This window comes from Eubalaena glacialis, chromosome 19, assembly GCF_028564815.1.
Source record: "Eubalaena glacialis isolate mEubGla1 chromosome 19, mEubGla1.1.hap2.+ XY, whole genome shotgun sequence".
NCBI lineage: Eukaryota > Metazoa > Chordata > Mammalia > Artiodactyla > Balaenidae > Eubalaena > Eubalaena glacialis.
Genome location: NC_083734.1, coordinates 23,023,182 through 23,038,481, shown reverse-complemented (window position 1 = coordinate 23,038,481; position 15,300 = coordinate 23,023,182). Strand labels below are relative to the sequence as shown.

The window sequence follows — 15,300 nt, the reverse complement described above, 5'->3', positions numbered from 1 at the left end:
GCTGTCCAGTAGCACTTCCGGGGATGATGGGAGCCCAGCCAGTCAGTAGTCACCAGCCATGTGTGGCTTTTGAGCCCTTGCAGCGTGGCTGGTGGCTACCGGATTGGCTAGATGAGGTCGATGCGGGTACTTCCCAGCCTTTCACAAGTCCCAGCAAACGCCAGAGCTGGAGCCGGGTAAGTGCTAACAGGTGGGGCGGCGAGAGCTGCAGCTGTCCCGAGGCCGAGGGGCCCAGCCGGGTCGGGGGCCCTGCTCCAGGCTCGGGCGGCGGCCGAGAGTGTGACCTGGGGCTCACGAGGGGGCAGGAAGCGAGGGGTTTCCCGCCTCGGTGCCCAACGAGGCCGAGGGGAGCCTGGGAGCGAACCCGGCCCCGCTCTCCTCCTGAGGGTTGAGGCCGGGAACGGACTCCCTGAGGCCATAAAATTATTTTCCAGTTTGACTCTTGTGTCCTTTAAAGTTGTAGCGCACTGCACTTGGTTTCAAGAGCTAAACGTAAGGCTAATGCGGAACACTTTTCCATGTGATAACTCCGAGTTCATATTGTTGGGGGAGATAAGCCATAGGAGCAGGTGCTTTTGAATTCACTTATCGGCGTTCGCGCAGCCTCCGCGCCGCCTCGCCCCCCACCTGGGCGCTGTGATGTTCCGGGAGGGTCTCGGCAGCGGAGGCTTTTCATCTGCTGACCTCGCTGCTAAGGTCAGGCCTTTGTTCGAGGCGGGAGCGCGGGCCCAGGTGTGCGCCGGCCGGAGGCGAGGGGAGGCGAGGGGAGGCGAGGGGAGGCGAGGGGAGGCGAGGGGAGGCGAGGGGAGGCGAGCGCAGCCCTGCGGAGAGTCTGCGTGTTAAGCTCACATCCTGGTCTTCGTGGAGGAGGGTAAGGGGACGAATGCAAGGCCTGGTTCTCAGTTATGTAATTAAACCGAGATGTGCCTTTCTGAAGGAGCAAAAAGAGGCCAAGGACAGCTTAATTGAAACCTTAAGATTGCTTCTCCAGGAGTGGCCCGAGCAAGTGGGCCGAGGCAGACTGTCACCGTCTCGCTGGCGGGCCACGTGGCCCCGCAGGTGCCGTCCACGGCGGGGGGGGGGGTGGGGGGGGGTTCGCTTGGCACGGGAGGCTCCCCTTCGCTTCCTGGGAGGATGAGCCTTTGGTTCCTCGGGTCCCAACGGGGAGGTGCACACGGGAACTGGCCGCGCTGATGCCGCCTGGGCTCGGCACTGACCCTGCTGTCGCCCTGTGGGTCCCTAAATAGCAGTGCCTCGCAGCTCCCCCCGACCCGTCTCGAGGGCCTTTATAAGGCACGCCTCTCTCAGCGAGGCCGTCGGCCAGGCCGGCTGTTACGAAGTCGTTCATTACCAGATAAGTGACGGCGAAACAGTGACGCTTTATTAACTGCAGACAGGGCTGCTCCTGAGAACCCAGGCGTGCGCTCTTGATACCTGTGTATCTACTTGCTCCGGACTGGAGGGACTCTCCTCCTCTCTCCTTCCCTCTCCCCCACCCCCAGAAGAGAATTTCAACTTTAAGACAAACAACTTCATTTACAAGTGTGTCTCTAATTAGCTGCAGAATTAGGAAAGCTGAGTTTTCCCCCATAGATCGGCTAAACCCTCGAGGGAGACTGGTGGGATAGAGAGAATCGCATTTCCAATTATTTTGTTGAATTGCTAATTTAGTTATTGTGCCTGGTGTAATTGTGATGGGTATTGGGTGTGCAATTCAATTTGTTTTAAATATTTGTGGGAAGGCTGATCAGTAATGGAGCTGACCTATTTTGTGGCCCAAATTGAGAAAGAAAAGCCTAAAACACAACAGCCACAAAGATATAGTTTGTTTCCATTTTTATTCTGATCTCTCTCATCCTCCTAAGACCATTGATGCAACAAAAGGATTAAATTAAAAGATGACAGCACTTTGATCTTCTCCCTTTGAAAGCTTAACTGTCCTTGGTCGTTTAACATGCAGATATTCTAGGGTGGAGTTTCAGACGCAAGGCTGGAGTTGAGAGGTTTCTGCCTCCCATAATTGCGCTTTTGTGTGTGCCTAGACGTGGTTTGGGTGGTTGACTTTTGTATGCGCGTGTATCAGGCGGTGGAGGTAGTGTCTGCAGCACCCAGGGCCAAATCAGTCCAGCTCCTGGGGCTGGGAGACCTTGTGGGAAGGCAGGCACCTTCCCTCCAGGCAGCGCCGCTCGCAGGGGTCGGCGACCCGGGCAGTGTTTGCATCTGCTCTGCCCCGGGTAGGCCCTGCTGGTGGTTAGTTGAGCCTGTGCGCTTGTGACCAGGGTTAGGTGTGAAGTCCCCTCACTGCTGGCTGTGATGCCAGGCAGAGCTCCCTGACGGCCGGCCGAGCTCGAATTTCCCTCTTCAGGGTCTCCCCACCACTCAGCCAGCGTCTGGACCAGCAGGAGTACCTGTGATGTAATATTGTTTACATGCCTGTCGGGTGGTGAGTAAATCAATCCAGCCTGGGCCTGGAGCAGGGCTGTGGCTTGTAGGGAAGAGCATCAGCTAGGGGTCTGCTGGGACTTGAGGTCACAGAAACAAAGTGCAGGACTCTGCCTGGTTATTGTGAAACGTGCGTGTGAGTACCAAGTTTTGTGACGGCCAAGGTTGCTTGCAGGTGACTGGAGCCCTCACCCCCGGTGTCATCCTGCTGGGCCCCTGCCGGGTCCCAGCAAGGCCTTCTCAGACACAGGCAGGGCTTGGTTGGGTGAGATCAGAGGGTCGTAGACCAGAATAAATTTGGAGGAAAAACGGGCTTCCCTGGTGGCGCAGTGGTTGAGAATCTGCCTGCTAATGCAGGGGACACGGGTTCGAGCCCTGGTCTGGGAAGATCCCACATGCCACGGAGCAACTAGGCCCGTGAGCCACAACTACTGAGCCTGCGCGTCTGGAGCCTGTGCTCCGCAACGAGAGAGGCCGCGACAGTGAGAGGCCTGCGCACCGCGATGAAGAGTGGCCCCCACTTGCCACAACTAGAGAATGCCCTCGCACAGAAACGAAGACCCAACACAGCCAAAAATAAATTAATTAAAAGGAAAAAAAAAAATTACTAAAACTTAAAAAAAAAAAAATCTCCGATACAAAAATTCTTTAAAAAAAAAAATTTTGGAGGAAAAGTAGTAATAAAATGGGTCATAGAAGCAAAATGATCCTAAAAAGATCATTTTGTAACTTGATTAACTTAGAAAGGTACCGGGGTCAGTCTCTGTGTTTAGCTGCTGAATAGAAGTTTAAACTTTATTCCTACATGAGAGATCACCAGGGGTCCTGCTTTTCTCTCAACAAGACTTTCTCAAGGAACTGGGAGGGAAGAGCTAGTGGACACAGCTCTGGATCTGGAGGAGGATCTGAGTCCTGTGGGAGGGTAGACAGGAAGACAGTCATTGCACAGGCGATGCTGTGAGCTGACTATAAACCACTCCCTGGGGAGTCTGCGAGGGTCTCTGCACAGAGAACCGTGGGTGTCGGAGGAGGGGTTTGCTCTGTGGAGCAGAGGCAGGAGGGCAGGCTGTTGGGTGTTGGTGGTAAGGTTAGTGCGCTCCTACTCCTTGCTGGTTACAGTTTTTTGCAGCTTTGATATTGAGGTGTAATTTACTTAGCATAAAATTCACTCATTGTAAATGTACAATTACAGGATTTTTAGTAAGTTTGTAGAGCTGTGCTACCATCAGCACACTCCATTTTTAGAACATTTCATCACCCCAGCAAATAACTGTGCTGGTTTGTAGTCAATCCTCAATCCCATCCCCGCCCCAGGGCAATGACTGATCTGCTTTCTGTAGCTATAGATTTGTCTTTCCTGGATGTTTCATTTAAATAGGATCATATTGTACAATATGTAGTCTTTGTGTGCAGCTTCTTTCACTGACCTTAAGGTTCAGCCGGCAGAGCATATGTGGTTAATTTGTTTCTTTTTGTTGCTGACTGGCACCCAGTGTATGGATACACCATATTTTATCTATCTCTTTGCCTACTGATGACCATTTGGGTTGTTTCCAGATTTTGGCCATTGTGTATAAAGCTGATATAAACAATCACAAGTCTTTGTGGAACATGTTTTCATTTCTCTTGGCTGGATACCTAGGTGTGGAATTTCTTTTTTTTTCATTGGGGTATAGTTGCTTTACAATGTTGTGTTAGTTTCTGAATTGCTGGGTCATATGATAAGTTTATGTTTAAGCTTTTGAGAAACGGCCAAAATGTTTTCCACAGTGGCTGCACCACTTTACACTCCCAGCAGCAATGTGAGAGTTCCAGTTGCTCCACAGCCTCACTTCTTATTGTCTATATTGTGATTATAGCCATTCTAGTGAGCAGTGGGCTCTCATTGTGGCTTTAATTTCTATTTCCTTAATGACTAGTGATGTGGAACAGCTTTTCATGTGTGTATTAGCCATTCATGTATCTGCCTTCTTTGGTGAAACGTCTTTTCAGATCTTTGGCTCATTTTTTTTTTTTTTTAATTAATTAATTAATTTTTTATGGCTGTGTTGGGTCTTCGTTTTCCGTGCAAGGGCTTTCTCTAGTTGCGGCGAGCGGGGGCCACTCTTCATCGCGGTGCGTGGGCCTCTCACTGTCGCGGCCTCTCTTGTTGCAGAGCACAAGCTCCAGACGCGCAGGCTCAGTAGTTGTGGCTCACGGGCCTAGTTGCTCCGCGGCATGTGGGATCTTCCCAGACCAGGGCTTGAACCCGTGTCCCCTGCATTGGCAGGCAGATTCTCAACCGCTGCGCCACCAGGGAAGCCCCTTTGGCTCATTTTTAATTGAGTTGCTTGTCTTATTACATCATAAGAATTCTTTATATATTCTAAATACAGATTCCTTATCAGAAAATAATTTGCAAATACTTTCTCCCAGTCTGTAGTGAGCCTTTTCATTTTCTTAATGTTGTCTTTTGAATCACACACATTTAAAATTTTGATGTTCTAATTTATCAGTTTTTTTTTCTTTTATGGATTGTTTTTGGTGTCGGATCTAAAAAATCTTTATGTGACCCAAGGTCATAAAGATTTTTCTCCTGTTTTCCTCAGAAGTTTTATAGTTATAACTCTTACATTTAGGTTTATAATCCATTTTGAGTTAATTTTTGCATATGATGTGAGGGTCTAAAAATATAATTTTGCATGTGCATATCCAATTGTCCCAGTATCATTTGTTGGAAAGACTATTTTTCCCCTTGTTGAACTGCCTTAACTCCTCTGTAGAAAATCAGTTGACCATAAATGTAAGGATTTATTTCCAGCCTCTTAATTTTGTTCCATTCTATTTGCCTGTTTTTACACCAGTGAAAGTTTTGTAATTGGATAGTTTAAGTCCTCCAAATTTTTATCAAAATCATTTTGGCTATTCTGGGTCCATTGTATTTCCATGTACATTTTGGGATAAATTTGTTAATTTCTATAACAATGCCTGCTGGGATTTTGATAGGGATTACATTGAATCTATAGATCAATTTAAGGAGAATTGCCATCTTAACAATGTTGTCTTCCAATCCATGAACATGGAATATCTCCTCATTTATTTATATTCAGTTTCTCCCAGCAGTGTTTTATAATTTTCAGTGTACGAATCTTGCAGTTCTTTTGTCAAATTTATTCCTAAGTATTTCATTGTTTTTGATGATATTGTCAATGAAATATTTTTCCTTAATTTCATTTTTGGATTGTTCCTTGCTAGTATATAGAAATGCAGTTGATTTTTTTGGTGGTTCTAGTTTTAAAAAATGGATTCCTCCCACAGGATCATTTCATCTGTGAATAAAGACAGTTTTAATCCTTTCTTTCCAATATATAAGCCTTTAATTTTTATTTATTTAGCCTATTGCACTGGCTAGAACCTCTGATACAATGCTGAGTAGAAGTGGCAAGGGTTAAAATTCTTGCCTCATTCCTGATCTTAAGAGGAAAAACATTCAGTCTTTCACTGTTAAGTATGACATTAGTTGAGGTTTTTCATAGATGCCCTTTGTCAGGTTGAGGAAATTCCTTTCTCTTCATAGTTTGTAGAAAATTTTTATCTGGAATGGCTGTTGGATTTTACGAAATGCTTTTTCTGCATCTATTGAGATGATCATGTGGTTTTTGTCCTTTATTCTGTTAATATGGTGTATTACATTAATTCATTTGGATGTTAAACGCACTTTGCAGTCCTGGGACAAATCTCACCTGCCTATGGTGTATAATTTTTTAAAAATATGTTGCTGGGTTCAATTTGCTAGTATTTGCTAAGGATTTTTCTATCTTCATGAGAGATATCGGTCTATAGTTTTCCTTTCTTGTGATGTCTTTGTTGGCTTTGGTATCAGGATAATACTGGCCTCTAGAATGAATTGGAAAATGTTCACTTCTGTTCTCCGAAAAAGTTTGTGAAAGATTGGTATTTCTTCTTTAAATATTTGATAGCAAATTCAGCAGTGAAATCTTCCAGGACTGGGCTTTTCTTTGTGAGGTTTTTAATTACTAATTTTTTTTTTTTTTACGTGTTAAAGGTGTATTCAGATTTTCTGTTTCTTCTCAAGTCAGTTTTGGTAAATTTGTGTCTTTCTAGGACATTTTATTTAAGTTGTCTAATTTGTTGACATAGAGTGGCTTATAAAATTCCTTTATAATCCTTTTAATTTCAGTACAAGGTCACTAGTAGGGTCTCCTCTTTCATTTCTGATTTTGGAAATTTTGTCTTCTCTCTTTTCATCTTGTTTGTCAATTAAAAAAAATCTTTTCAAGGCACTGACTTTTGGTTTTATTAATTTTTCTCTATTTTTTGTTTTCTATCTCATCAGTTACCACTCTAGTCTTTATTTTTTCATTAATTCTGCTCGCTTTTGGTTCAGTTTGTTCTTTTTTCCCCCCCCAGTTTCTTAGGATGGAAGTTATTGATCCAAGGGCCTGTTACTGTTGAATTGTCTATTTATTCTTTTTTTTTTCTGGCTGCGTTGGGTCTTTGTTGCTGCACGCAGGCTTTCTCTAGTTGTGGCGAGCGGGGGCTACTCTTTGTTGCGGTGCATGGGCTTCTCACTGCAGTGGCTTCTCTTGTTGCAGAGCACGGGCTCTAGGCACGTGGGCTTCAGTAGTTGCAGTACATGGGCTCAATAGTTGTGGCTCGTGGGCTCTGGAGTGCAGGCTCAGTAGTTGTGGCACATGGGCTTAGTTGCTCCATGGCATGTGGGATCTTCCTGGACCAGGGATCGAACCTGTGTCCCCTGCATTGGCAGGCGGATTCTTAACCACTGCGCCACCAGGTAAGTCCTATTCTTTTATTTACTTCTGTTAATTTTTCCCTTATGTATTTTGGGGCTCTGTTTTTAGGTGTGTATACATTTATAATTGTTGTAGCTCCTGACAAATTGATGCTTTAATCATTATAATTTTTCCTCTTTGTCTCTAGTGATATTTATCTTAATGTATATTTTCTCCAATGTTAATGTAGCCACTCCAGCTCGCCTATGGTTACTGTTTATATGGTATATGGTTTTCTATACTTTGTCTTTGAATCTAAAGTGTGTTTCTTGTAGACAGCATAGAGTTGAATTTTTTGTATCTAGTCTGACAGTCTCTGCCTTTTGATTGGAGTGTTTAGTCCTTTCAAACTTAGTGTAGTTACTGATAAGTTTTTTGTCCATTTGTTCCTCCTTTATTGCCTTCTTTTGTGTTAAGTAGTATGCCATTTTAATTCCATTGTTGTTGTATTTACTATGTATTTACTCTTTTTAAAAAATTGTGGTAAAATACTTAAAATTTACTATCTTAACCATTTTAAAGGGTACAGTTCAGTAATGTTAAGTATATTCCCATTGTTGTGCAACAGATCTCCAGAACTTACTCATTTTGCAAAAACTGAAACTCTATACCCATTAAGCAATAACTCCCCATTTTCCTCTCCCTCAGCCCCTGGTAACCACCATTGTACATTCTTTTTCATGAATTTTGACTACTTTATTTTTTATTTAAAAAAAAATTTGGGCCACACCATGTGGCATGCAGGATCTTAGTTCCCTGACCAGGGATTGAGCCCGTGCCCCCTACATTGGAAGGGCAGAGTCTTACCCACTGGACTACCAGGGAAATCCCTTGACTACTTTAGATATCTCATATAAATGGAATCATACAGTATTTGTCTTTTTTGTGACTGGCTTATTTCACAAAGCATAATGTTCTCTGCTTTCAGTTCTTTTGGGTCATATGGTAATTCTGTTTTTAATTTTTTTGAGGAATTGCCATACTGTTTTCCATAGTGGTTGTACCATTTTACAATTTCATCAACAGTGCAAAGGGTTCTAATTTCTCTACATCTTTGCCAACACTATTTTCTGGTTTTTTGATAGAAACCATCCTGATGGGTGTGGGGTGATATCTCATTGTGATTGATTTACATTTCTCTAAAGATTAGTGATGCTAAGCATCTTTTCATGTGCTTTTTGGCCATTTGTATATAATCTTAAGAGAAATGTCTATTCAAGTTGTATGCCCATTTTAAAATCAAGTTATTTGGGTTTTTCTGTTGTTGAATTGTAGAAGTTCTTTATATATTCTGCATATTAACCCCCTATTAGATATATCATTTGCACTTACTATATACTTTTAAGTTATTTTCTTAGTGGTTGTTCTAGGGATTACATTACAATCTATTTGAGATAAATACTAACTTCTGGTAAAATATAGGAATTTGTTTTTGATACAACTCAATTTTTCTTCCCCTTTGTCTAATTATCATATCACATTTATATATGCTATAGACCCCTGAAATATAGCAATATAATTATTGTTTTACGTAATTTTATTTCTTTTACAAAGTTAAAAGAGAACACACACACACAGTCTTTTATATTTACTCATATATTTACCTTTTCAAGTGCCTCTCCATATCTTTGTGTAGATTCAAATTACCATCTAGAATCATCTGAATGATTGCATTTAATTCTTATAAAGCAAATTTTCTATCAATGAATTCTTCCCCTTTTTTGGTGGTGGTGGGGGATATCTTTATTTCATCTTTGTTTTGCTGGATATAGGATTTTTGGTTGACAGTTGTTTGTTTGTTTAAATTCTTGTAGCACTTTGAATATATCAGCCCACTGCCTTCTGGCTTCCATTGCTGTTATTTGTCATTTATTATTTGTTTTGTTGTTCCTCTATATATGATGAGTCGTTTTTCTCTAGCTTTTTTCAAGACTTTCTTTGTCTTTTAATAGGTTGGCTATGAAGTGTCTAGGTATAGATCTTTTTGTATTTATCCACCTTGGGATCTATTGAGCTTCTTGGATCTGCAGGTTGTTTTCCATCATATTTGGAAGGTTTCAGCCATGATTTCTTCAAATATTTTTCCTGTCCCTTTGTCTGCTCTCCTTCTGGCATTCCCATTACACATCAATTGTTATACCTGATGTTGTTGTATGGATCTCTGAGGCTCTGTTCATTTTTCATTATTTCTTCTTTCTGTTCATGTTGGATACATTCTATTGCTCTATCTTCAAGTTCACAGATTCTTTCTTCTGCCTTCCTGAGTCTACTATTTAGTCCCTCTAGTTAATTTTTCATTTGTTAGTGTACTTTACAACTCCAGAATTTCTTTTTTTTCATTGTGGTAAAATATACATAACATAAACTTTACCATTTTAACAGTTTTTAAGTGCACAGTTCAGTAGCATTAAGTACATTCACTTTGTTGTGCAACCATCACCACTGTCCATCTCCAGAACTTTTTCATCATCCCAAACTGAAACCCTACACCCATTAAACAATAACTCCCCATTTCCTCCTCCCTACAGCCCCTAGTAACCCCTATTCTACTTTCTGTCTCCGTGAATTTGATAATTCTCCATACCTCATATAAGTGGAATCGTACAATATTTCCCATTTTGTATCTGGCATAACGTGTCACTTGCATAATGTCTTCAAGGGTGAAAGCTCTCTTCTAGGTTGCATTCATCTTGTTGTATCCCCACATGGCTACAAAAGTACTTGTTAGTATGGGCAAAAATGATCTGTTAGCTTTTTCCTAATTCAGGGCCTGGATGTCTTCGTTTCCGTCTCTCCTCACCCCAGTCCTTCCTGGTCACCCCAGAAGGCCAGTCATAGAATCAGGATGTCTGGGATTAGGCCCATCATCTGACCCGCTTTGAGCTGCCATCTGTCTCATCTCCTTACAGTTCCTAATGGGCTGAGCCCACTGGGTGGGTCCAAGTCCCCTCAGAGCTGAGGCTCCGTAATCATTCCACCCCTCCACCAACCACAGGGAATCCCATGTTTTGGAAGATTTTGCTTACTGAAATACTGCATTTATGAAGATGTCCTGTTTCCATTATTTATTATTATTGACTGCCCATTGGAGCTTTTGGCCAGCATGAGGAAGCCAGTACCACTTCCTGGGTAGGTAAATCTCTTAGTTATCAGAAAAACAACAGCATGGTGAGCCTTTGTCACCTGACTGAGGCACATGTAGGATTTGTGGAGTATTAAAAATAGTGGACAGTCACCCATTACTATTTCTGTGCTTCCTGGGGTGGCCTGGGCTTACTCTCCTGGGTGACCCCTGCAGCTCAGGGACATACACACGTGGAGCTGAGCTTGGAGCCAGATTTCTTGGCACCCAAGGTTGTGCTCTTTTCATTTAATTAGGCTGATTTCTAAACCTTCTTACCCAATCTTCCCATACCCCCAAACCATCAAAGGTGACCCACTCTCTTCAGGAACATACCTTGTTTCCTGGCCCAGCACTTAAAGCTCATCATGCTCTATTGCCTACTTGCTTTTTCACATTTCATTGTCCCTCCTCCCCCAGATGACTGCTGTGCTCCTAGCCAACATTCCTAGTGTCTCTTGAATGACTGCAGATGCGAGTGCTTGACTGGGGGCACCTGCCTTACTCTCCCAGCTGGAAGCCTCTCTGCCCATAGGCTTCAGCCCTTCACTGTCTGCACACTCGTGTGGTCCTTAGCACTCTCTGGCTCACCATGTGGATCAGGGCAGGCCTGGGTTTTACCTTCTTGTGCCCAAGCTGAGGAGCCAGCATTTGAATGAAGGTTCACCTCCAGCTCAGCACCTCTCCAGGCCTCTCACCACAGCCTGCTGTGGAATCTCGCACATGGAAGGAGCATGCGAAGGGTCCTCCCTATGATGGTCATGAGGTACTGGCATTTGTCACTGTGTTCTTTTCAGTTGGGGAAAGATGTGTGGGCCCAGCTTAGATCCCATTTCCCAACAGATTGAACCCTTGCTGTTCAATCTTTTCCTTATTACCCCAAAGTAGTACTAATGAAAGCTTTAAACTTTATTAAAAAGACTGATGAAGGAAATGGCATTCCCCAACAACAGATGAAAGCACTGTACGTATCAGGCAAGTTCCCAGAGGCAGCAGTGGAATCTTCCCATTCATCTTGCTGACCTTCCTGAGAACCACCAGCGGGTGCTGGCCGAGAGTAGGGATGGCGCCAAGTTTACACTTGGGGTCTGGTTCTCGGCTGCCTGCTTAGCGGGGAGAGAAGGCCCAAGGCCTCTGTGCCACCCAGCATCCCCCACCCATGGAGAGCAGCAGCTGGAGGCAAAAAGCGGCACCTTCCCCCGGATCCTGAATCTCCCTTCCTGCTCCCCTTTCTAGAACATCTAGCATAGGGTGATTCAAACTGATAAATACTTTGTAAATTGCCAAAAGCCACCCTTTGCTTTGCTGTACATCCTAAAGAGAGACGGACACAGCACCAAGTTTAATAGTCAGCAAAGGCCGGTGCTTCCCCTCCCTCCTCTCTTGTGGCCCGTGCCTTTCTCTGCAGATGTTATTCCTGCTTCAACCACATGGATTCATAGAAACTGAGGCAGAGGGTTGAAGGCACACAAGCCTGAGTTTCCTGCCCCTAGTGCCTTTTTGTGCCCCAAGTTGGCGTTCAAAAGCCATGAAGTAGCTAAATTATTCAGAGAATCTAAAACCTCTCCATAAAGGGGGGCCCGAAGTGGTCTCTGAAAATGGTTTGCTATTCACTTGACCCAGAAAATGCCACAAATCATGCAAACCCAGAGGTTCAAACCTTCGTGTTCACTTCAAGACCCATGAAACTGCCCAGCCTATCAAGGGTACGTGGACCCGAAAACTGCCCAGGCGGGGAATGGTGTCGTTTGCAGGAGCACCACGCGCCACTCTGTCCTTACACTGGCTCTACTTTCGGCAGGGGTAGGGCTCGCCTTTACAAAGCTCCCCGACTCAGAGTGGAACCAGAGTGAGGTGCTGGGCGTGGGCTAAAGTGACACACAGTGACTCATCTACAAACGTGGAGGTTTATTTCAACAAAACATGAAAAGAATACATTTGACAGAAGCTCCTTGCTCATCAGGCTGTGCGTCCATCGAATGCTCAGTAAGACAGACACGTGAAGGCTGCTTTGTGACCGAAGTGAGTGGACAACATGGTGATCCTAGCTCAGGCGAGTCTCAGCTGATACATCGCTCACCCTCCTCCTGCCTCGGTAACCTCGTGTGTGTAATGGGCTGTGTCTCTTCCTGACTTCTCCATGGGAAAGAGCCCTGGCCAGGTAAGACCTAAAGTGAGGCGCCCTGGGGATGGGGGGGTGGTGAGCATCGCCGAGTTCTAGAGACTAAATGTATTCATTTAATGTGTCATAATTTTGTTGGGGGCTGGGGGGAGGTAAACAAGTGTCACCCGCCCTCTGCCCCGAAGAAATGCCAGGGCAAGCACAGGACTCCACACCACCTGTAGGTGTGTGGAATTTTATTTATTGTAGAAAAGTGTAGAGGAATTATCTGGTCAAAGGTGAATCCACGCTTACTGGGTAAGCGAACACCAGCAACAGTGGACGTGCTTCCTGGACTGAAAATTGTTCCCCACCTTCTCCCGCCCTGCTTGGCTTGGATGGCGCCGGGCCCAGGCTCCAGGCTCCTGGGGGCAGGTGGCAACCCATCCAGCCGCACGGTGCCCATCTGCACAAACAGTTCCCGAGGAGCGGAGTGGAGCTTCTTGTGCGTGAACTGTAGGCTTAAGGCTCAAAACCGTAGCTCGTCCGGAAGCATTCGTACTGCTGCTTCTCAGACGTCGTCGTGACGTCCCCCTTGGTCACCAGTGACAAGTGCAGTTAGCTGCACTGTAGGAACCGGATGCTGCCCCAGCCCTGATCACCTGCCACTCTTGCTTTAGGAACACCGACGGGGGGATCAGTCAGCTCTCTCCTTGAATAAACTGGTTGTTGAAAATAAACTCTCCATCGCCCATGAGGAGGCCAGGGAGGGACCCGTGGGCCTGGAAGACAGCAGCACCATGATGGGGTTGTGGATAATCTTAAGGTCACATGGATTCTGTGTTCCCTGGAAGCCTCCCCAAAGCAGGGAAGGCCAGTTCCCAGCGCCGAGAGCACTGATGTCACCAAGGCTCCTTTCCGTGGCTGTGGGGAGACCGGCTGTGCCTGTGTACATTCAAGGAAGAGACGAGACCCAAAGTGAGTAAGAGTGTCAGCTGCGGGAAGAGTGGCCCCAGAAACAGAGACGATGGCCCTGTAGGCACCATTAACCTCCTGTAACGATCAAAGCTCCAGGCTTAATAGTAACAACCTTCCGCGTCCTAAAGAGAGACTGGCTGCCCTGCTCTCGCTGCTGCATGGCGACTACTTTCCATCAGTGACGGGAAGGGCAGCTCCCCTGGCTCCTCCTCTGCCCACTCGGGCTACGGCACTGCCAGTGGGACCCCCGGGCATCTCAGCTAGCCGAGCAGCGGCACTCGGGGCAGCGGCAGGTCAACCATCTCTGCGCTTGTTCTGAGAAGGGAGCCCCCGGGTGAGGCCCCTAAATCGACAACAGTGACTTGGACTCTTTGCTTTCTCTGCTTCTTGGATTGTGGTTTTGCCCTCATCTTTGAGTTCCATGGAGCTTGCAGATTTCATGCTCTAATTTTTATTCATAAGCAGTACCTTGGTGTGATGAAACTGGGTGCCTGGTGTGGACCGGGCTGAGTGTGGGGTGAGAAACAACAGACCCGAGGCTTCCTCCTCTCCCCACACCTGCTGCTGGGCCTGTGGCCTCAGCCCCGGCCCTCCTCTGCTGCCGGTGGCTGCAGGCTCACGGGGCCAGGGGCGAGCGCGGGCTGCTGACTGCCGGGCAACAGCTCCCACTTCCCGGGGCCGGACCGAGGGGCGGGCAGGACAGGAGGGTGGCCCTGCTGGGTGTAGTAAGACCTCTGGGTACGTGCTTGTACCCATCATTGCCTTCTTGGGTCCTGGGCAGGGAGAGAGGACTGCCGTCACAGCCAGGGTAATAATAAATACTGAACGGGGTAGGTGTGACTGGTGGGCTGGAGTGGGGGCTTGTGACCCTACGTCCCAGTATGTCATGCGTAACCTGAAAACAGTGAGGGGAAGCAAAATGCCACTTTGATTCCAGTGCTGGTCTCCTGTGCCTTCTAATTACAGTGGCTTCAGGTGTGAAAGGCAGCTCTAGCCCTTTTCTCCGGAGGCAGGGCAGGGGTGGGCAGAAAGCTCTTCCTACGTTGACGGGGAGTCCATCGTGGAGAGGATCCGAACGACTTCTGCTCGCTGAGTGGGCGAGATGTGCTGGGTCATGTGGACGATGGAATCCATGGCAACCTCTGGATTGGCCTGTACCAAGCTGGAGGGGAAGATTGGGGACGGTGAGGACGAGAGAGAGGCAGCAGGGCCTAGATCAGGGTAGCTTCAGAACTGCCCAGGAAACCTGCTCCCAGAGTCCACTGCGGACCCTGCAGTCCCTGCCTCACCTGATTCGTTTTCCTACGTGAAAAATGTCCCCAGCAGCAAGATACCACAAGAACCCGAAACATTTTGCTATGTCAGAAAGTGAGGAAGTAACCTCAAAAAACAAAAACCAAAACCCCGATGGGGTCATGTCACAAAGATAGTGGACCCAGCCTGAAGGTGCTCCCACTGGCTAAATCTGGGACATTTGGGGCATCAAAATAATGAATTACAAATCATTGAAAAAAGACATTCACTAGTCTACACCAATAACGACTATATAATAAATGGAGGAGGAGAGGACTTTTGCTTACAGGAGAATTGGGGTGGTGAGATGTGATTGTGCAGGATGTGCAGGAGTTGGAACACTGTCATTTTGCAACCTCACTGTAAAGACTGGATCAGGGACTTACCTGGTGGCACAGTAGCTGAGAATCTGCCTGCCAACGCGGGGGACGCGGGTTCGAGCCCTGGTCTGGGGAGATCCCACATGCTGCAGAGCAACTAAGCCCGTGCGCCACAACTACTGAGCCTGCGCTCTAGAGCCCGCGTGCCACAACTACTGAAGCCCGTGCGCCTAAAGTCCGGGCTCCACAAGA

General features: G+C 46.2%; 1 protein-coding gene across 4 annotated transcripts in view; it reads right to left on the bottom strand.

Annotated features, from left to right (window-relative positions):
- Positions 1–12,249: 12,249 nt before the first annotated feature.
- ACACA (acetyl-CoA carboxylase alpha) overlaps positions 12,250–15,300 on the bottom strand; it is a 231,396-nt gene continuing 228,345 nt past the window's right edge. For all 4 annotated transcript variants that reach the window (XM_061177170.1, XM_061177167.1, XM_061177168.1 and 1 more), the window contains one exon: positions 12,250–14,597. In XM_061177170.1, the coding sequence (XP_061033153.1) occupies positions 14,474–14,597 (124 nt within the window). In that variant the 3' untranslated portion in view covers positions 12,250–14,473. The remainder of the gene's footprint in view (positions 14,598–15,300) is intronic.